General features: G+C 40.5%; 1 protein-coding gene across 1 annotated transcript in view; it reads left to right on the forward strand.

Moving 5' to 3' along the window:
* PXDN (peroxidasin) overlaps positions 1 to 6,662 on the forward strand; it is an 85,241-nt gene extending 78,579 nt beyond the window's left edge. Inside the window, exon 23 of the mRNA XM_083356549.1 lies at positions 1,995 to 6,662. Coding sequence (XP_083212675.1) covers positions 1,995 to 2,120 — 126 coding nt within the window. The 3' untranslated portion in view covers positions 2,121 to 6,662. The remainder of the gene's footprint in view (positions 1 to 1,994) is intronic.
* The last annotated feature ends 16,642 nt before the right edge of the window (positions 6,663 to 23,304 follow it).

The following is a 23,304-nucleotide window of genomic DNA, read 5'->3' on the forward strand; positions in this document are numbered from 1 at the left end:
AGAAAGAAAGAAAGAAAGAAAGAAAGAAAGAAAGAAAGAAAGAAAGAAAGAAAGAAAGAAAGAAAGAAAAGGATTGTATAGTTCACAGTATTCTGGCCTGGGGTTACCACACACTTCAGTACCTGGATTTTCTCTTGTCCTCTTAGTGGTGAGTAAAACCAAAATATATGGTATTGAGTCAGAATAAAGTCAGGCAGTTTGCAGAACTTCTGCATATTAAATTTAACAAGTCTTGAAGACAAACTAATTCTGAATTACTGCCGCTATATTTTCTGTACCCACTTGAGCTTGTTTATTTGAAGGGGAAATCTCTTAAGATTGCAGCAGCCCTGCTCAGAACGACTTGGAAGTAAGTCATTACTGGTGTGACTCGCTTGTAAGAAGACCCTCATAACAATGCATGTTACTCTATTATTGCACAGTCATATTTGAAAATTTGAGACAATGCAGCTGTGGTCTGTATAAAGCTCCTGTCAATGTTTATCTTTCTTATTTATCAGAACCATGACAGCTCCCTTCTCTGTGTGTTTAACGAGGAGGCTTGTGATCCATAAAAGTTTATGCATTTTGAAATTCGTTTCAAGTTTTTACAACGCCCTAGGTCTTGGAGGCAGAGTAGTGTGTGTGCTGTTGCAAGATACTGAAACAACTAGTCCATGGAAACTTTCTGCAGCCCTGACATCAATAACATTTAATAACATAATGTTGTATCTAGGACTTAATGTCCTTTCACAACATATAGACAGATTTAACCATAGTTTTAATTGGGAAAATGTGACATTCCTAGACCAGGCCAGGGAATATCTAGAAGCCTGGCACCCTGACAAATCAGCCATCAATAGACACATAGACATTAGCAACATCTGTAGACCAATCAAAAGAGACAAATCAACTAGCCCCAAAGAGAAAAAGACTCCAGTCTTTAGATTAACTCCAAGGTCACCTTCAGACCAACAACCAAGTAAGCAATACCCCAATCAAGAAACTGCCACAGAGCCATTAGTAAACAGCCCAACTGAAGAATCCCTAAGACCCCCCCCCCCCCACACACACACACACACCCACAGGCAGGCAAGACACCAGAATATAAACTGACAGCAAACAGCATTCCTTGATGTTACCTAGTTAGGGTAACAAAACGTCTGCAAGTAAACAAGCAAGCTCAGAGAGCACCAAGGACCCCTCACTTAATGATGTAAATATTTCAACTTATTCATTTTGTTTTGGGGGGAAGCTGCTAAATGTATATATGTCACTGCATTCAGAATGTCATCATGCTTCCATGGTGCTTCCATTCATGCAAATTACTGAAAACTTGGAAGAACCCTCCTAGTTCAGAGCAAAGCCCATGGAATTAAATATTTTGCCTCACAGAGCTTACCAAAATCATTGGGGAAAAATCCAAGCATAAGAGCATGAAAGTCTTCAAATAAAAGTGCAAAATATATTTTAATAGATTCCTGACTTTTATAAAACCACGAAGTACCCAATGATACTTCAAGAGATGGCTAGCAGTCATTGAACAACTTGTGCATAATAATATTTGTTAGGTTTACAGTTTTATTATCATTGTCACTCCAGTTTATACCTTACCTTCCTGGATAATGGCATTTAAGGAACAGAGGTCTGCATAAATGGAGTAAGATCTCTTTCTCTTTAGAGATTCTCTTTGATCCAAAAATTGACTAATTTCAAGAAAACAAATGATCCAGTCTAGTTACAATTACTTCATGCAAAGATTTCTCCCAATTTTATCAAGCAATCTGAAGCTTTCTCCACTCTTCGTTTGTCCATTGATTTGTGCATAATATTTTCATTCAGAATGCAGCAAGCAGCTTAGTGTTAAAATATTTACATAGCCTATACTGTATGAGCAATACAGGCCCAAATCTGAAATGCATGTGCTTCAGTAACGTACATGTTAATCTTATCTTTTCTTCTTTTTTATTTTAAAGAAGTAACTAAACTGTCACTCTCTACCTTTTAAAATGCAGGTTGGTCAGGTTACCTGTTACGTGGAATCGTGTCCATCACTTGATTGTGCTACACCTGTGAAGCTGAAGGGCATTTGCTGTCCTGTGTGCCTAAAACAAACCGTTAGCAAGGGAAACGCACCCTAAGTCTCAATTGTCACATATTAAGTCATATTGATATCTGCCAATGGCAAATACAGGTAACAGTAGGCTTTAAACCACCATAGAGAACCAAGAGGTAAAAGAAGAATAGCATTCAGATGATGGGGTAATAGTGTAAGAAAATCTATTTTACTTCCTTATCCATTGGAAAACCACAAGGTGAAAAGTATTGAAAGGGAATACACAGTGTTAGTCAAGATAATTTTATGTCGAAACTTCTCAGGTTCAAGAAATTAAAAACTGGTGCTATTTTTTTGAGAAGCATTTGTTTAGTTTTTTAGGCTCCCAGGTTGATTTTTCTTTCTTTGTACACTGGTAGGAAATCAGGTGCCATTAAAGGAAATAAGGTCCACATAACATAACGCCTGGGTTTACATATTGTATTATGTGGCTTTGTAAACCATGGCTTAGTGCTTGGTGTACTTACAGCCATTATAGCTTAGTGAATGCACCATGGTAAAAATCAAGACTTAGTGCAATATATAAACACAGATATTGCCTGGAGTCGTACGTCATCCCACTCATACTTAACCACGTCATAGTGAATAAACCACAATTGGCTGAATTCAGACAATGTTAGGTCTGCCATGTCTGGGCTACAGAACTCTGCAGTACCAGTAGATGTTAGCAAAGGATGTATGAGAAAATAATATCTGGACTTTTGGATTCCAGTTCTGTGGCACTGAATAACATGCTAAGCTATAAACAAAGTTTTTTCAAAGACCAGGGTGGCTGGTTTCACACAAGTCAGTAAGCAAAACTAAACAAAGCAAATGTTTTAGTATGATACAACAATTGGGTCAATATCTTTCTAACCTGAAAGATACAGATATTTGACTTAGAAAGCTAATCATGCTAGAAAGTCATTGCTACAATAACACAATCATACTCTGTCTTGCAGTATTAATTCTAATTGAGTTTAAGGATGAAAAATCTTAATTTGGGCATCTGTTTACACACCAGTTGTATTAAATCTTGCCCTATCCAATGCCTGTTTCTATCATCATTTAACTTCCAGTGTAATACAATGTTTCCCAAGTTTGAAAACTTCCATATTTTTATGGGTTTCAGTGCTGGAATTCCTTGGCCAGATTGGCCTTTGCTGACCATTCTTGGAGATGTAGTCCAGACCAATGGAAGTTGACAGGTTTGGAAAACTCAGATAAAATATTCATAATTTTGTGGTACAACAAACTTCTGACTCTCCACCACATCTTACTAGAGGAATGGCTGTAACATAAGAATCAATAACTTAATTCACAAATCTTATGTATGCATGAGAAAAAGGATACAGAAAATAAAAATCATATCACATTCTCACACTTTTAGACTTTTGAAAATATGTACTTCTTGGTTTAAAGGGCAACTGCCCAGCTGCTTTACATTTTTCACCTGTGTTATGTTTTCCTGTTTGTTGTCATTCTTGTCTCAGCTGAGATGTGTAGGCTGCCTGTACTTCCATTTCCTATGTACATTAATTCATCTTTCTTACCTATAGTACTGCAAACTTGCTCAAGTGGTCCAAGAAATCTGCCACATCAGAACTATATAGATGTGAAATAATCCCAGAATTCAAATATGTCTGGGAACTCTCATCCTTATGATGTGGATATTGTCTGTATTCATTCAATGATAATATTTGACCCTGCCCAGAACCATTATTATCATATCTTCCGAGGCTGAGCCTGCTAAAAGGATGTGAGGATTGTTTCATAGTGACTCTTGCCACAAATTAATTCTGGCTCCCATAAATATTCAGCTGTTTTAGGCATCCATTTTTCATTATTCACTTACCAGCTTATATGCACTCATATTTTCCTACTTTATATCTTAGCGATTGCAAATAACGCACATTTTTGCTGAGAAATAAACCATTATGGAAGACTCCTTTATCATAATAAACCTTAGGCACAGAATGATGACTGAAGGGGTAGGAGGCATTACGCTGTTCTGGAAAATATGTAATAATAGAGAAATTAATCAAACAGTTATTAAAACAATGGAAGACTTAAGAACCCTCTTGGGAATATTGTGTTTGCACATGCCACAATAATTTCTGAAATCTCTTATCTCTTCTAGCACTTTTCTGACATTTAATGTACTTTCACTGCTGAGTACATTCTGACCTCCCAGCATCTATTTTTCCAAATAGGTGGGTTTACCAGATCAGCATTTCTTTGCTACCATTTAATAGTTATCTGGATTTTAGCATCTCAGATCTGGTAGCTTTAAATATACTCATGTCATCTTAAAAAATGCTCCAAGACCATGTTTTTCAAACTTGGCAAATTTAAGATTTGTGGGCTTCAACTCCCAGAATTCCCCAGCAAGCATTAGTTACACACATCTTAACATTGTTAAGATTGTCCCAGAGGTGCTTTGGCAAACGGCAACTGGAAGATGTTTCACTTTTCATCCAAGAAAATTCTTCAACTCTGAAAGTCCAGTTGCCTTTTGAAAAAGCACCTTTGACCAAGAATCTCCATAGGTAGTTGTTAAGATTGAAAACACTTTCATAGAACATTCCTTAATCACTTGTTTCAGAAATGACCTAAGTCAGGTTCAACAAATTGCTCTTTGTATGGCTTGGATCCCATAGTTTTAAATACAGATACAACTAGAGATATAGATAGCAGCATTTTTGGCCTGAGGGCCAGGAAGGTTTAAACTATGATTCTCCAATGAGCTTCTCCCCTGATACACTAACTCAGAAGGTATCTTGAAAATGTGAACATAAAAACCAGTAGGTGAAGGTTTCAGGAAAAGATTATTTGAATGTAGATACTAGCATCATACTGGTTAAGTGTACAGTTTTCTACGAAAAGACATCTTCAAAATTACATTTGCCTTCTGACCTGAATTATTGTGTAGCCTGAAAACAAATGTCATGCATTCATCTGTATATAAAAGGTGCCAACCTTTAATGAAAATTGCTGCTAAAGCTTCTCTAAAATAGTTTGTGAACAAATGAGTTGTACTGAAGCAGTGTGCATAGAATAGCACCTAAAATCTATTGATCCTAGATGGATTGTTGCATGATTTTGCAATAAAATCTGTTAGTATGAAGGAACAAAACATTTCAAAGTCTTTGGTTACATGGCGCCTGTTTTCTCTACTTAGTACTTGTGTCAAAATCATGTTAAACATTACTATTTGTGAATCTGTATGCCCACATATGTGTTTTAAGGACTATTATTATTATGTCTACATTAATTTAGCATTGTTTACCTGTATTTTCAATATTGCCTTTTTTATAACCAGCCATATATTATTACAGTCAGCAAAGAAAAGCTCTCATACCTCATTTGACCGATGTGTTTGCCTTCATGACTGGTACTTCAGCAAATCATTAATTTGTAGAATTTAGCCATCTTCTGAAGTGACATTAATCAATTTTCATATAGTTTCAAAAAGAGAAATTAACCATGGGATTTGTTCAGTGTGTATACCACCAGCATCTGTTACTATCTGCTTTAGGAAAGTATTTTGAGAATACATATCAATTGATAAACAAATTTTACAGAATTTTTTAAAGACTACTATCTTAAACATCTTTACTTAAAAGTAAGCTCAAGCTCAGTAGGACTTATAACCAGATAAACAGGCACAGGATTGAACTCAAAAGCAAATTCCTAGATAAAGATTTGACTTGGAGGCCCATGACGCGAAGACATACTTTAAAAATTGTACTTAATTTTAAGGATTACCTCTTAGGCCTTTCATTACCTCAGTAAATCCTGTATTTTCACAATCCAGATCACATTTTTTGTAGGGGTTTTCTCTAGAATTGTTTCATATTTGGGCAAATTCACAAATTATGATATATAACCATAACTGAAGCACATTACTGCAGATATACAACATGTTGAAATCTTAACAAGTTACTAATGACAATTTATTTTGATGTTGCAGATACACTACAAAAACCCTGCTCAGGTATTTTGCAAAACAGGCTTATGCAAATCTACTCAAATTAAGTCATATTAAATGTCTCTCTGTGTGTGGGGGGGTTCTGTACCCAAATAAAGGGGTACAGGGTTGCACCATGGTCACTGAAGAGTATCTTTTCCAAGAATCAGTAACCAAACAACTCTGGCTTCCTATATTGAAATAAAATATTTGATCAGTAGGCTATCAGATCTCCGTGCAAAAATCCAATGAGTCATTGAAAAGAGGGTTTGTAGCCCATTTCTGTTAACACTATAATCAATATTGTTCAAATAATGTGTAAAATGATGTAACTTCCAGCATTTATAGCTAAACAAATAGCAGGAAATGTTTGGTGTTAAACAAATAGACCTAATTCTATAATTATCACGTAAGTCAAATATTATAAAATGATTTTTTTTACATTTTTTGCCAATTAAAAATTCATGTAGCATTTTTGAGACAGTGGCCAATGGCTGAATAATCGTTTTTCTCAGTATTTTGTTGGTGGCAATTGTTCCATATTTATTTACTTTGTTAAAATTCCTACCGAAAATAAAAATTTACTTGCTTTCTTGTACTTAATAAATCTACCAAAGAATTGTTTGCACTGTTATGAATGCTTTTCATTTACAATAAACAGTTCACATTTTTTAAGCTGGAGTCACGATAAATTATTTCTGATGATTTAGTCACACCATGAGCTGCACTGATGAAATACATAGACAGTAACGGAAGCATTGTGGGGAATTCAAATGGCAGGTAGTTGCTAAGACTTTACCATCCAACCCTGCCTTTTCTAAGTACTGCCCTTCTCTACTGTCTTTAAAAAGAAGTCACCACATCAGGGCAGTGCAGACTTCCAGGCTGAGAACAGAAAGATAGGTCACTAGGAGAAAAAAGCTTTTCTGAAATTCAGGCCATTTCTAGAAATTGCTAGTGTGACATCTACATAGCTGCACATTTACAATTTTGACCAGCAGTGTTTGCAGCAAACCACAGAGACCCCAAAATCACCACACTGACACAAGGAAAAGGTAAAGTTTCCCCTGTCCAGCTGTGTCCAAATCTAGGGGGCGGTGCTCATCTTAGGCCAGGGAGCCTGCATTATTGGAAGGCATTTCTGTGACTATATGCCAAAGGTGCACGGAGTGCTGTTACCTGCCCACCAAAGTGGTACCTATTTATCTACTCAAATGTGCATGCTTTTGAATTGCTTAGGTGGGGGCAAGTTAACGGGAGCTCACCCTGTTGCCCAGTGCTCAGGTCTTGAACCCAGGCTTTCAGCTTTCCAGCTGACAAGCTCAACATCTTTAATTGCTGTACCTTCACGTCTCCCCCACACACACACACGATACCATCGCATAAATGCCACCACTACAAAACTTGTGTTCTGACATCTGATGTTAATGTGTACATTGCAACAATGGTGTAGTATCACTATGCATACATAATATCATTTGCTCTCCCTTCCTATGCCTAGGCACCCATGATTGTGAGCCGATGTAGTGAGAGTCTGTTTTGTAGCCTCAAGATATACATGTAAATATAATTTTCCTGATCAGCTGCCAGATCATATGAAAGGATAAGTCTTTATTCCATGGGCTTTTCACCATCTTTCTGATTGTGGACTCCTGTTTGGGTGACTGTGTTGCCCTACGGGAGCTCGGGTTGAATGGATATTTGGGTCTTCATCTATGGATATGCCCATGTTGTTTCTCCACTAGAGCAATTTTTCTCTTTTTACCTTCCCACTCTAGCCTATGAAGTTCGCAACCTTGGTTTTTCATGTTTTCTCATCCAAATATTAAGCAGCTCTAGTAGTAATATTTGCACTGACTATGAGAAGATGGGGTAAAAAGACTTGATCAGGTTACAAGACTGGATTGTGGTTTTATAACTATTGGAAAAAAAGAATTCTTTAATATCTAACTCTAATATCATAATTGCTCTATGCACAATCAGTCAGCTTCATCTCAATTTAGAATCTATAAAGGCAGATGATCTCTGCTAGCTGGTGGCTGCGCAATTTTATTTCACATTCCAAATGTTGACTACCCATTTTTGTATTTTCAACTAATATTATTTATTACAAAGCTCTGGTGAGCCGGTTGTTTTGCACCATTTTTCAAACTAGAAATTGGGATTTTTCTGAATTACAGTACTGAATGCCTCTTAGATGCTATTGGGGAAGACAAGTATCTGCCCTGTTTTGTCTGTACTCTTTAAGTCAGTTAACTCTTTCCCACCCTTTCTCTCTCTTTCCTTCCTGTTTTCTTAAATGCTCAAGGCAGTGAACACAAGAATGTTTCTTGATTTTTACCCCTATAGCAAACAGCCAATCAACCAGTGACTTCTATTTTTTAAAAAAGTATGTGGTTTGCTGTATGTGCTGGGATTTGCTATAGATCTGGCTAAAAAAAAATAGCTTCAAAGCTTCACTTCTGGCTACCTTCAGGACCTGCTCTGACCTTTGGGTATTAGTGCTTTTGCTTTGTTTTCTTAGCTTCTAAGCTTTCCAAAAAGAACCTGGTTATCATCATCTACCTTGTGTTCAACATCCTGTCTATTTCAAGGGCATTCTTGGACATTCATGTTCTCCCTCAAACTAAAAAAGTACTAACTACTAATTTTAAATATTTGTATTAGACTTCAAAACAGCTTTCCTAGGGTGGCTTACAGCTCTAAAGTTTTACCATTAAAATTTTAAAAATACAGGCAGCAGAACCTCAACGTATAAGTGTTATATATCATAGCATCAGTCCCTCAGCGAGGAACAGTTCAGAAAATCAATTCCACAAGAAGACTAAAACTCATTTTATTAAGATCGACTACAATAACAGATTTTTGCAAATCTGATTTAATTTAGTAAATTAGGGAGGTGCTTCTGAAGTTATTGCTCTGGAAAAAAAAATATTTCCACCATTTTTGCCTAGGTAACAGTTTATGCATGCCTCTGTCCAAGTCATGTTTGTACTCTCTTCATCTAGTTAACACAGAAATATGGCAAAGGCTTGAGAGAATAAACACCTATTTGTCCAGTGCCACAAAGGGGGTGAAGAAGATGTCAGATTGGCCTCAAGTGGGGAGACACTCAGTCAAATACTGTTTCGAGTTGTGGAGGAGGAAATCCAAGGAAAATTCTCAGTGACCTGGTACTTTAAAAGTATGAAATATTACTGGTCTTACCCATTGAACAAAAAGAGGGAAAAATAAAAAAGATACACTAAAGAATCAAAATATGGAAATACCCAATGAAAACCTATGTAGAATAACTTCTGTCAGAGCTAAGAACAAATATAGAATGTCAATTACACCTATAATTAAACCAATAGTTAAGATAACAGCATTTAAACAGTACAAGAGTGTTTATTAATTATTAATTCATCTCATCCAACATCCCATTCAATGCATAAAAGTCACAGATAAGTCACTGTGGTGTGGGAAAGTCCAGCAGCATCAAAATAGGTAGAAGTGGGTAATAAACTTGGTAAAACGTGATGAGGCTTCAGTTGCCCTGGTTGCACCCATCATTTTAATGCTACTGACCCCCTCTACCTGCATGCCGCTGGATGGAGAATCCCAGTAGTCCAGCCTCTGTTTAAAAGATTTCCAATAATGGAAGAGCTGAGAGATCTTGATCCACTACTTATCTGCTTGACCATTCAGAAATGTAGTGCAGTTTGACTTGAAATATTATATGCACACTACATATCTCACAATCTTATTTAGATTTTGATTGCTGCAGTGCTTAAAGAGAAACCTATTAAGGCTGAAGTTGCTTATATATGATTATTAACATCACCCCAAAAGTCAATCCACTGCATAAAGAAGTCCCCTTTATTGAATATCACAATCCATAGTCTACCACATCTGTCCAGAATGCATTGGTGATTATATGCCACAAAGTTGATGTTGACTCAGCAACTGCATACAACTGTACCAATCTGGCCCTTCAGATCTTCCAGTAGTGCACCTATCACTGCTGTAATCGAGTCCATTTACCTCAGGGGTGTTAAACTCTATTTCATTGAGGGCCACATCAGCATTATGATTGCCCTCGGGGGTGCCGGGGGGGCAGGGGTGTGTGTGGCTCGGTGGGCATGGATGGCTTGATGTTGCTGGCATCAGGAGATGCTGTGGGGGGGTGCTGTGGGGGTGCAGGCAGGGCTGTGGGAGGGATCTGGGGGTCTCTGGTGGAGGGGGAACCTGGTCCAACAGAGGAGCCTTGCCGTCTCTCTTGGGCTGCACAGGGCCCCCCCAGATGGTGGTGTGGGCTGCTCAGGCCCTGGTTGGTGGGTGCCCGGCCACTGGGCCTCCATGACCCGAACCTGGCACCACTTCCTAGGGGACGCCCCACTGGGATGCCTCCTGTGCGCACGCCCATCATGGTCCACAGGCCTTGAGTTTGACACATCTGATTTACCTTGTTGCTAGTCATCCATTTTTCTTTTCATCTTCCCAGAATTATAAACTTCTCACCAAAGTATATTCTGCTTCCTCAAGTTAGAAAGTGTCACAAGAAAATTGCTTGCATGATTCTCATCTTTGTAGCATCTGGATATCTTTTCCAAGGCCTTCATTGCTATATGACCAAGCACTAGTTTGTCATGGGGATGTGGCTTGTGGTGTGTGCATATTTTTCGATTTCCAGGCTAGGCTGAGATAGGCAAGGCTGGCTCATGGTTACCCAGCTGGCTTCTGTACTGAAGGAAAGCCTAGAACCACTACATCACATTGGATCTAGATGCGTGCCCAACAATTATGTATCTTGTTATGAAGCAGAAACAAGTGGTGGGAATTTTCTATTATCTTGCTGGATTTTACTTTGGAAACATTGATAGGCAAGGAAAGGAAAGGCCTAAGATTTGCTTGCCCTGGATCCCTAACACACACATATACACACACCATAAAACACACTGTTAAATCAGTGCTAGGTGGTACTTACCAAGAGAACATTTAATTTGGTTCTGAGATATCACTTGCATGCACATTTCTTCACATTTACTTTTACTATAGATGAATAAAATGGCTCTTCCATTATCGTGTCTAAATCACCCCTTGTTCACTCTCATTTCTCTTTGTGTTCCTTGGCTGCCCTTCTAAATGGTCCTCATGAAAGCTTCAGCTTCCTATGCGACTGTTCAGCTTCATAATTCCTTTTCCTCTGCCTCTCTATGGAAGCTTTTTGCTTTAGCTATTGCCATGGGGGTATTATTGTGTCTTTGGGTTCTCCATAACTGTGAAAGGAAGTGTGTTGTTCAAAGTGTTGCCTCTGGTACCCATTTGGATGCTTTGCCAAACTTGACCAATGATGGATATCCTTCTCTGGCTTGTTCTTTGCAGAGTTGGTTGAGGTGTTCTGAAGAAATACAGCTATCCTGTCATTCCTTTTCCTGCAGATCTGGATGGAGAATCCCAACAGCAGAATTTCTCTTGTCAGCATCCTCTTTCATGCTGAGCTGCCTCAGATCTGCCAGATGTATTCCATTTTAATGCAAGTGAACCCGGAACGTTACTCATGTGGGTGTCTGGAGGAGAAAGGCTAGCTAAAAGCCATTAAATCAGAATTATAGAATTGGAGAACACAAACACATGGTTTTTGCTCACCTTTCTGCTGGGTTATTAGCTTAAGCGGAACCACACCTTCAAACAGAAAGACTCCCGTTTGAATACATTTATGCATTTGGAGCTCTTTGTCAAATGACCAAAAAAAATCATGTTTCTATCTTAATTCTTTGATGCTTAATTCCCAAATGATTTACTGATTCCAAACATGGTAGCTTATTGTTTGAAATGCTTGTGTTAAAGAAGGAGAAGAAAAAAGATTTAAAGCATTGTACATGCCATTGCAGAGGAAGATAATTTATTTTTGAGGAAGTAGGAGCAGACGTTCTTCTTACTTAAAAAGTACTTACTTTTCTGCCAAAGCAGAAAGCATGAAGCAGAAAACAAAGGAGAGTTGACAGAATTCATTTTTATATTATTTATTTTAAAAATTGGCTGCTCATCTTAAGCAACTCTGGGCAGCTTATTTGTTTGTTTATTTAAAAGATTTACAAGACCGCCCCTCTTACTGAAGACGTTTTATTCCAACTGCAGCCTGGAGGTGTTTATAAATACAATGGAAGGCATCACTGCAATGAGTGAAAGGTCAAGGAAGTTTAGGCAAAAGAAAGAAAATGAAGGAAAATTGTATTTTAAAACTTTTCAATAAAAAAAAAGAAAAGAAAATGAGGGGAAATGCAGCTTTCTAGGAAAAGACAAGAAACATTCATTTAAAACAGGGGTCTTCAAACTTGGCCCTTTTATGACTTGTGGACTTCAACTCCCAGAATTCCTCAGCCAGCATGCCTGGCTGAGGAATTCTGGGAGTTGAAGTCCACAAGTCATAAAAGGGCCAAGTTTGAAGACCCCTGATTTAAAAACTTCCCACATAGTGGCCCATTCCTTACATTGGGAGGTTTATATTACCTGAATTAATATACCACCATTTATCCATGTAAGCAATAAACAATAAACCAATATGTCCAAAATGGTATAGGGTCTCCTGCTCAAGGATGGAATTGGACTAGATGACCTCTAAGATCCCTTCCAAGCCTGTTATTTTATGCTGTATTTATTCCTGCTAATTTAATAATATAGGCTTTCCCCCCCTCCAAAATTTGGTGAAGCTGTCAAGAGTAACAGAGAAGGAAGAGGAGGAGATTGGCTAATTGACCTGTTCTGATACTGTAATAATTATTGAGAGAGAGATGCAAAAATAAGTAAATGATAAGTATTATTTACTTATTTACTATACTTGTAGACAGTCCAGTAGCTGGCTGCCACGTTCTGTCCCACTGACTGCCTTGAAGTCATTTCCAAAAGCAACCCCATGGGTTAAATTGTGGAGCGCAGTCTTGGGGAGGCCGCAGGGATTGTCAACAGAATGGGAATCATCTGAAGGGAAGTGGTGCATAGCAGATCCTAGGTAGACCTGGGCTGTGTGGGGTCAACTGTGTTGTTCCCAGGGCTTACAAATCTTAGGGAATGGTGAGAGGCAATCTTTTTGAGGGGCAATAGTGGCACTAGATGTGAGGTCAAGGCCTAGCTTCCACTCTGCTGTGTGTTCATGGTGGCCTAAGGGGGCGGGGTAGGGGAGAGATGAGGTAATTTCTTCTCTTTTGTTCACAGGGGCGTATGACATGCCAAATTATAGGCTCCTTGGTGCTTTCTGAGCTTGGTTGTTTTCTTGCAGATGTTTTATTACCAAATTAGGTAACCTCATCAGCACTGATATTACCTAGTTGGGTAATGAAATGTCTGCAAGCAAACGTCCAAGCTCAGAGAACACAATCACCCTGCAATTCTACCTGAACTCCACACATTCTCTTCTATCAGTGTCAGATTAGGCATTTTCTGAATTTTGGACATGCCAAGCCCAAAAGGTTCACCATCACTGGTCCAAAGGGACAAGGGCCTTGCTGCTGAAGTACAAAGTAGAGCCACTGCATTGTTTTTGGAAATGTGTCTTGGGCAGACTTAAGAGCAACTAGCCTCTTTCAAGCAAGAACTCAACTTCCACCTCATCACATGCTTACACCAACATGCTTCCATTTCTTTTCTTAGTGGACCATTCAATTTCCCAATCTTGCCCTCTTCAGCTCTAAAAATATTTAGAACCATTGATCTGTCTTTCTAAGCGATGTTTAACTGAGGAATGGGAGGACTTGATGCCACTGGCTCAGTGCAGCCAGCAGGGGGCAGCCTTCTCGCCCCCACCAAGCCCTCACTGCCAACTTACTGCTGTCACCTCTTTGTTGTGAGAATAACTCGCTATGGGAGCTGGATAGAGAGCTGGGTATGTGAGTGAGCTTTTTTCCCTGGCTTTGAGGAAAAGCACTCCGCATGTGACCAGAAGCACCATGAAGTCATCCACCTGCCTTTGGGCAGAAAGCAGTCAGCACATGACCAGAAATACTATGATTTCATTCTGAAAGCCCGCTTGCTTGCTCACTCGCCTGCCCCCTGCTGGCCACATCAAGCTAGGGGTGTTGGGTCACCATAGAATTGTTTAACTAATAGATTTCTTGTTCTAGTAGTTGTTTTCTCCATTGGGCTGAATAAGCAAAATTATACCTGAAGAATCATAGTGAACATCTGAGAAGGACATAAATATTTTCCTTTTGCCTTTCGTGATTTTCCTTTTTTAAAAAAAATCTATATCTGAATGAATAATACTTTAATTCAGGACCAATTAAATGACCCAACAACATGCAAACTTCTCCAAAATTCTTCATTAAGAAAGATTTTTTAAAAAAGAAAGAAAGAAAGAAAGAAAGAAAGAAAGAAAGAAAGGAAAGAAAGAAAGAAAGAAAGAAAGAAAGAAAGAAAGAAAGAAAGAAAGAAAGAAAGAAAGAGTGGGGGAAAGTTCCCAAATCAGGCCAGATGTTCTCAAAATAAATGCCAAAAATAATATACTTACACTCTACAGTCATCTTTTGAGTGCCTTTAAAAAAAAACCTCCAGTACTGGTGCTTATCTTGCATAATTTTATCAAGTGTATGCATGAGGATGGCGGTTTGGCACAAAATAAATGATTCATTAGAATTTCACTTAATTGCTACTGAAGGACTGAAAAAGAGAATTGTAAAATACTGCTAGGGTGTTTTTAAAAAAAACAAAAATTGTCGGTAGATTTCTGAAACCTAGATCTAGGACAAGTTTTGTTCTCAGGTTTCTTGCTGAAGGTTTATAAAAAGGATTTCCAAGTTTGGTCTCCTTGAGGACTTTCCAGAAACATCAAGGAGAGATCGTAACAGCATTGGTGTTTATGGAAACCAAAGATTGCCAGGACAAATATCTTTGAAGATAAGAAAATAATTATGCGGGAAATACTTGCAGCATTTGGGAAGTGTAATGGTTAGTCTTTGCTCCAGCTACTCCACATTCAATGTTTGAACATTTGTCACTTAAGAACATACAGAGAGAGAGAGAGGGGGGGAGGGAGGGAGGGAGGGAGGGAGGAGAGAGAGAGAGAGAGAGAGAGAGAGAGAGAGAGAGAGAGAGAGAGAGAGAGAGAGAGAGAGAGAGAGAGAGAGAGAGAAGACTTTTTATAACTTTTGCCTACTGTACTGTAAAGCTAATCCAGATGGTCAAAGGCTAGCAAGAGAGTGAATTGTTTGTATGTTTTTGTCAATAAATGTGAAAATAGAATCAAGAGGGAGAATACCATATATTCTAGACTCATTCTGGAAATATCCAGTTAGAGAAGAGACAATATTTTATTTTTTTATTTTATTTTTATCCAAACTTTATTATTTTTATAAATAACTCAAGGCAGAAAACATGTCCAATACACTTTCCTCCTCCTGTTTCCTCCCCAAAAACAACCCTGTGAGGTGGGTGGGCCTGAGAAAGCAACTGGCACAAGGTCACCCAGCCGCCTTTCATTGGCTAAGCCTGGACTTGAACTCATGGTCTCCTGCTTTCTAGCCTGGTATCTTAACCATTAGACCAAACGAGCTACATTTACTGATGACTAGAAACCTGTTATGAACTTTGGGGAAAAAATGAATTTATGATCTATGGTTCTGAGAGGATAGATTTATGCAAAGGAAAGAGCCACTATGTAACTTTAAAGGAAGAGGTAAATTTATAACTGTATTAGTAACAGCTGCAAAGAAGATTGTACACTATTTTTTAATATCTCTTTTCTTTCTTTTCTATTTTTTCTTCCACTTTTTTTTGCACCTTAGTTTTCTTTTTTATTTCCTCCTTTCTCCTTTTCCTTTCTTATTTGGTTTTGGTTTGTGTTAATTTTTCTGTTGTTTTTAAAGCTTTCAATAACGTTCTATTAAAAAAATCAAAGACTGACTGGCATTATAGGAACAGAATGCTGGATTAGATATGTTTTTGTCCCACTTCCACACATTATTACATTTTTCTTGAAAGTCTTAGGTTGATTTTTAGAAATATGGGATATTTCTGTAGCCTTCTGTAACAAATTTGCAAGTTAAAAATCACAATTATTGGGATACTGTCTTTAATCACAGATATTTGACTGCATTGACTGGGGAAGGTTGTCCGTGTGCCGCTGCTGTCAAAAAGCAATCAAAACATCAGCTGTTGGACGTTTTCTGCATAAGTTGATTCCAGTTAAAGAAAAGTATGTTCTGGGAAGGGACTAACGTAAGTCTATCCACCCACACCAAGTTATATCACAGACTGCAAAGGAAGCATTGAGAATATTTATTCTCTGTAGATGGGGAAGATAGCCTGGAATGTTATGAGTCAGGGCTACTGTTAAACAAATTTGCCCCCCAGGAAATGCATTCTTTCTTATACAATGAGAACCTTGGCAGATAAGAGCAATTAAAGACTGGGATAAGGCTAGATCACTGGAAAGGGCGCCTAAAATATGCTGCCTTTTTATCTTTCTAAAAATGCATTACAGAAGAAATATGGCATCACAAACTCGAACCATGGGCCTTAACAATGGGATACATCTTTTGTGATTGTAACAGATTGATTTAAAATGGCATAAAGTAAGCTAAATTAATAGACACAGTATGATTTCATTACCACAAAACACACACACACACCAGAGACTATAAGACTGCGGTTAATGAGTGAATAGCATATTTCCCTGTCTATGTTACATGAACTGAGTACATGTGGATTTCTGGGTCCATAAAAGTGCAGACAAAAGCAGAGTGTGTCCAGCTGGAACTCGGTGCTGTGAGGAACTATGAAACTTTAGAGGAACTTTGTGTGCAATTTTCAAACTCCAGTCTTGGGGTAAGTGCTTGGAGTTAATTTTTGGAAAATCCTCTTGTTCATATCAATTTTTTCAATGCTTTTGAGGATATGAACAAGTTATATGGAAAAAAATGTAGGTCACATGACCCTTGCCCCTCCTGGCTAGTTAAATCAACCGGGTCAATATTGGCTCCATAGTGGAAGGAGATGAATGCCATGTTGCATGAAAACGTGTTCCCACTTGCTTAAATAAGGTGAACTTTATAACAAAAACCCTTCCTGGCCCCAGAAGATATGTGTAATCTCTGGTTACTAAACTTCAGTGTCTGGGTAAAGTGATTGAAAAAGTGGAAGCCTCCAGATGTTTCTAGATTATCTAGACCAAAGGTGTCAAACTCGCAACGTCATGTGACGTGTCGTGATGTATCACAACTTTTTAGCCATTGCCGGCAATGGGGTGGGCGCAGTTTCACTATGATGCATCCAGCCCACAGGCCAGCAGTTTGACACCCCTGATCTAGACTGAGGTCGATTTTATTAGGATATGGGACTAGGAGTCTTTTGGTCATCTTGGTGGATGGCCTATGCCAGGTATTAGGCAAAGTGTGACCTTATTAGTTCTCCTGGTTCTATTGGTGATCTTTAGTTCCATTGATCTCAGCATCCTCCTAGGCCAGTGGTGGCGAACCTATGGCACGGGTGTCAGAATCGGCACTCAGAGCTCTCTCTGTGGGCACCCGTGCCATGCCCCAGAGGTGGCAACTGTCCCTCTTCAACCAGCCACCTGCTAATTTGCCGAGGTCCCACGTAGCTGAATGCATCCCATCCCTCCTGGCCTCGCATGCTCTCCTTTCCCCAGGCACAACCCACTGCATCACCTCCTCTGTTGGCCAACCATCCATCTTGGAGGCGGCTTCTTTGAACTGCTGGCGATGGGCTCCGGAGCCCCAGAGTGCACCTGTCAAGAGGCCAGCAGGCTTTGACTACTGACGGACACCGTTGGCCTTCATGCACTCGCTGGTCTCTGTGTGCGGGGGCCAATGGTGTCAGGCAGCAGCTGCCCCAGCCCTTGCCTTGCCCCATGGCAATGGCATCCCCAACCTGTCTTGCTTCAGCCCACAGGATGAGTCTCCTGCCTACCACCCCACCTGCCAGAGACCTCCTGGAGCTCCCCCAACCCTACCCACCCCCCACAGGTGTCCCTCTCCACAAGCAACATTGAGGTGACCACACCCACCCAATCTTCCATGACCACCACAGCCACACCCACCCAGTGGGCCATGCCCACCTGGCACCCAGTGATAAATAACTGGGTTTTGGGTTGCACTTTGGGCACTCGGTCTCTAAAAGGTTCGCCACCACTGTCCTAGGCTATTTGTTAGAATTAACCTGGGGGATCCTGTCCCTTCCTATTGGGATGTATACAGAAGGTGGTGCTGAGGGACCACCCTGACCACTTGGTCATTGGGTATCTAATGTAGCTTTATTCTGTGCAGTTCAACACATATGCAAAATTGCTCAATATTGTTATTTGGAACCTCATTGCTTCTTATTATCTAATTTCAAGAAAGCAATGAATACCCCTGAAAGTTGCTTAAATCTGATAATGTGCTGGAGGAAAGTAAACTGAAATTACATCTGGACAAGACAGAGATATGTTCAAAAGAAGAAGAAGCTGGGCTTGGGGAGCATTATTTATATAGGGTTACACTCCCCAGAAAGAGCAAGTTCACTATTTGGAAGTGTTTCTTGACTCACAGCTGCCATTTGATGTAGAGATGATGGCTGTGGTGAAGAGCTTACTTGTACAATGATGCTAGAGACCCAGCTAAATCCTGGTTCCAGCTGGATTTAGTGACAGTTATCAATGTCATGATTACATTCTGCTTTATCTACTGCAGTGTGCTGTTTGTAAGGCTGCTTCTGAAAAATATCTAGAACCTGGAACTTATGCAAATGTGGCAGCTAGTTTGATAATGAGATAATGAGTCATATGAAAGATCTGCATTGGCTGCTAATTGTCTACCTGATAGTTTAGGGTCCTGTGAACTAACCTTTAAATGGCTTAAGGGTCATAAGTTATAAATGGCTTATAACTTAATGATCTAAGGCAAGGGTGTCCAGCCTTGGCAACTTTCAGACTTGCTGGCTGAGGAATTCTGGGAGTTGAAGTCCACAAATCTGAAAGTTGCCAGGGTTGGACGCCCCCGATCTTAAGGGGCCACCTGATTTGCTAGGAAACTTACCCAATTACTTAGAGAAATGTGACAGGGCCTTCTGGTTTAAAAGATGCATAGTGTCCTTCCTTGAGTGTCTCTCTCTAAACCCAAGCAATGACAAACCTTCCTCAAGAAAATGTATTTCCCCATCCCACTCCATGCCAGTATTGGGAACATGGGGAAAAACATTTTCTTTCTCCATGCTTTTGTTAGGTGGATCGGTTTTGATGTTCAGGATGTTGATGCAACTTTTTATTTTTTATTATTTTTATTATTTATTCTTATAATCACCATTTTTAATTGCTGTAAACTACCTTGAAGGTTGAGATATCCACAAAGCTGGGACACAAGTAACATCCATCCATTACAGATCAGCAGTTTACCCAGAAAGAAAAGATTATTTTTTACTTTATTTATTTATATCCTGGCTTTATTGTTTTTATAAGTAATTCAAGGTGGCAAACATACTTAACACTCCTTCCTCCTCCTTCTTTCTTTTTTACCCACAACAAAAACCCTGTGAGGTGAGTTTGACTGAGACAGAGTGACTGGTCCAAGGTTCCCCAGCCGGCTTTCCCCCAAAAGCGGGAGTAGAATTTATGATTTCCTGGTTTCTAGCTTGGTGTACTAACCACTAGATCAGGAGTGTCAAACTCAATTTCATTGAGGGCCGCATCAGCATTGCGGTTGCCCTCAAGGGGCCGGGTGGGTATGGCCAGGGTGGGTGTGGCCTACTGGGTGGGCGTGGCTAGAGTGCATATGGCCTACTGGGTGGGCGTGGCCAGCTCTACATCGTTCGCATCAAGGGTGCCTATGGAGGCCTGGGCAGGAGTGGGACAGATCTGGGGTCTCTGGTAGAAGGAGAGTCTCTGGGTCAGGGCCAAGGCAGTGGGGGCCGGTCCCTCACTGTTTCCAGGATGGCTTCGCGGGCCACATGAAACCACTTAGCGGGCCGGATCCGGCCCCCAGGCCTTGTGTTTGACATATCTGCACTAGATCAAACTAGCCTACTTAAAATTAAACTAAATGAAAGAGATACTGATAATTATGCTCAAATATTATTTCTCTTGCTCCAATAATCTAGAAGTAGATGGGCATGGCATTGCATCAAATTCAGGTGGCATACTAGCTAAACTCTAGAAATCCTGGTCTCCACCCATTCGGAGAACACCAGATTTGGAAAAAATAGTTTAGATAAAATCCAAAAGCTACGTATCCTGATTCAGTCTTTTCCCCCCCAGAATTCTATCACTGGGATGGCCCATGCAAAAGGTTTGGCATGCAATGAACATTTTAGATCTTATGTTTTATTTTTATGTATTACAACTGACAAACCATCAAATAAAGCTGCATCAGAAACGATAATTTTATTATTTTGGGCAAAAGCAGCAAACAAGAGTTGCAATGGAGCAAGAGCAAATGAAGTGCTCCTAGGTCAGTTTCCCAGGTCTCCAGAAAACAAACGTGTAAGGAATTCTTTAGTGGTATGGAAGAACTGCCTGTCTGTCTTGTCCTTGCCTTTATGATTCAATCATGATCCAAAAGGATGATGCTGAGAAACAAAATGAAAAGCCACTTTTGGACAAATCCTAGGTCTTTTATTTTAAATTTAAATATTGCATGAGGGATTACCTTTTTCCCCAAAAGAACAGAAGGTCCACTCACTATTTCATGAGCCTAAGTGCAGCAAAATAAAAATAATATAAGCTGCAACACACTCTGAGCTTGTAACCTTTGTGATCTCCAGCCTGAAATGGGACACTTCTTAAAGTGACCCCTTTCTCTGCCCTAAACTGAAAAGCATCCTCATGCACAACCTGAATAAAAGAGTTGCAAGTGTTTAGAACTAATATAGTGTGATTATAATGTAGGTGTGCATATGCACATATCATGGGACATGTGATAGTATTACTATTGCAGTGTGTTTTTCAGTGCTGTGCACTTAATTAGCTGCAGATGGGGAACTGGGGCACCTCAAAGGAGGAGAAAGCAACGCTTCCCTTTGAAGCCTCAGTTCAGAGTCATTGCAATGCTTTGATCCAGACTCTGAAAGTGGCTTCTGCACATGCGCTTTATATTCATGGAATGGACCACCTGACTGAACAATCGTTTCCCATTGAGTCATTGGTGGACCAATTTAATTTTCTAAGTCGGAATGCCTTGAATTGGTTCATTGCGATGGCCTGGGTTTAAGCAATGCCTTGATGTGGAAAAGTGAGCTTTGTGCAGTCTTTAAACAGTCAACAATAAGGTAATTTGTTTCTTTAGAACCCACAGTCATACAGAGGGTTATGTTGGGCTTACATGTCTTTCAAGCAATGCCTGCTCTGTGTCAGATAATGACCAATGCATTTCAACGAAAGAGCAAACTTTGTATGGGTCGGCTAGACTTGCAAACTAAGTCTGACTCTGGTTCTTTTCATTATTGTTATATTTCTACTCGCTCCCTTGGGAGCTCTATGTGCTGAATGTGAAGGACTGTCTTGGGCTACCATTTCTAGGCTGCAAACACTCAGAACATCTCTCATTGCAGCAAAGAGATAAGGACTGTCTAACTCTTTGCTGTCATCATGATTTTTGTAGCCTAAATCTGAGAATCCTAGATCTCCCCTCATTTTACTTTCCAAACTACAAACATTATCCAATGAGCATCATCCAAACAGAGGAGACGTGCACCTGGTTTCTCTTAAGTACATCCCAACATTTTAACCAATAAATTGCAGTATGTTGGATTGCTTGAATGAACTTGACTTCCTGGGTTCCTGGGACTAGCACTGCTGATGTTACCTAGTTAGGGTAATGAAACGCCTGCAAGAAAACAAGCAAGCTTAGAGAGCACCAAGGATTCCTCATTTCAACACTGAGCTACAAATATTCTATTTCATTGGTTTCCTGGGTTAATTCAACCCATTGAACCATAATAAATGAACTGCAGAGGCCGGTTTTGTGCAATATAGTAGATTAAAATGGGACTGGTAGTTTTTGGCTAGGTCTGTCCTATGATTATGGCTGGCAATATCTCCCCACACCTTGGAAAAAAGATTACTGGCTACAGGTTTAATGTGGAACAGTCCTGGGGGATTCTTGGCAGGGGAATCTGTTGAAATTAGAAGAGTGAAATGCTAAAGCTCTAAACTCTGAAAGGAACTTCAAGAGGTTTCTCCTAAGATCTGATGCTGCTAATAGCAGTGTTGAACTTCATGACTGCAAAATATAAAAATAAGCATAAACATTATAACATTAAACGCACTGCAGCAACCCAGAACACCAGATAAAAGAAACAAGTCAGCTATAATATTTCCCTGGCTTGCTCCGCATCTGGGGTTTCCTCCCTTGCGAGGAGACCGGCAAGATTTCCTGCTTGCAAAAAGGCGATCACTTCTGCCTCTCTTGCCAAGAAAGGGATTTCTCCAGCGGAGGATGCCAGCAATCCAGGGTGGGGCAGTGGGCAAGGAAGGGAAACTCCCTCTCAGAGCATCCAGGATGGGGAAACCCCCTGCCCCAATGCTTGCCTTCTTTTTTTCTGCAAGGGAGGGGAAAGGAGGAAGTGCAGAAGCAGGGGGTGAGATTGCAGCCCAGCCCAGAGAAGGGGAAGGAAGAGCCGGTTGGAGAATGCATCTTTCTCCCCCCACCCCTGTAGGGAGAAGCCCCCCTTGCCTGGCAGCCACCCCAGCAGCACCATGCAAAGCTGCCAGCCACGCGACATACCCGCCTGCTTGCTGCTTGCTATGTGAAGCCCCAGGATCAGCAGGCTACCCAGGCAGCACCTGTCAAGCCCCGTGGGCCCGACACTCAAAGGAGGGGGGGAAATACAGCACTGGGCCGTTGACTCCCTGTCCATTCTTCTCCAGCTCTCCGCAGCCAGAACGTCTTCACCTGGTGTTGGGGCCAGTGCCAGAGGCCATCAGCTGTTCAGCGCCGGAGATGCCGGGAGGCCTGAGGCAGTACTCTGCGGCCAGAGTATCTTCAGCTGGTGTTGGGGCCTGTGCCGGAGGCCATCAGCTGTTCAGCGCCAGAGATGCCGGGAGGCCTGACGCAGTGCTCTGCAGCCAGAGTGTTTTCAGCTGGTGTTGGGGCCTGTGCCAGAGGCCGTCAGCTGTTCAGCACCAGAGACCGCAATGCTGCCATGAGGAACACAGCTCTGGGTCGGGGTTCGGAGCAGCTCTGGGTGGCAGCTCATCATGGGCTGTGGTGTGGCAACTGTGGGGAGGGGAATCCCCATGGCGGCTGTGGGGAGGGGAATCCCCATGGCCTGTGGCTCCGAGTTGCAGGGGCGGGGT

Source organism: Vipera ursinii (assembly GCF_947247035.1).
Source record: "Vipera ursinii genome assembly, chromosome: 1".
NCBI lineage: Eukaryota > Metazoa > Chordata > Lepidosauria > Squamata > Viperidae > Vipera > Vipera ursinii.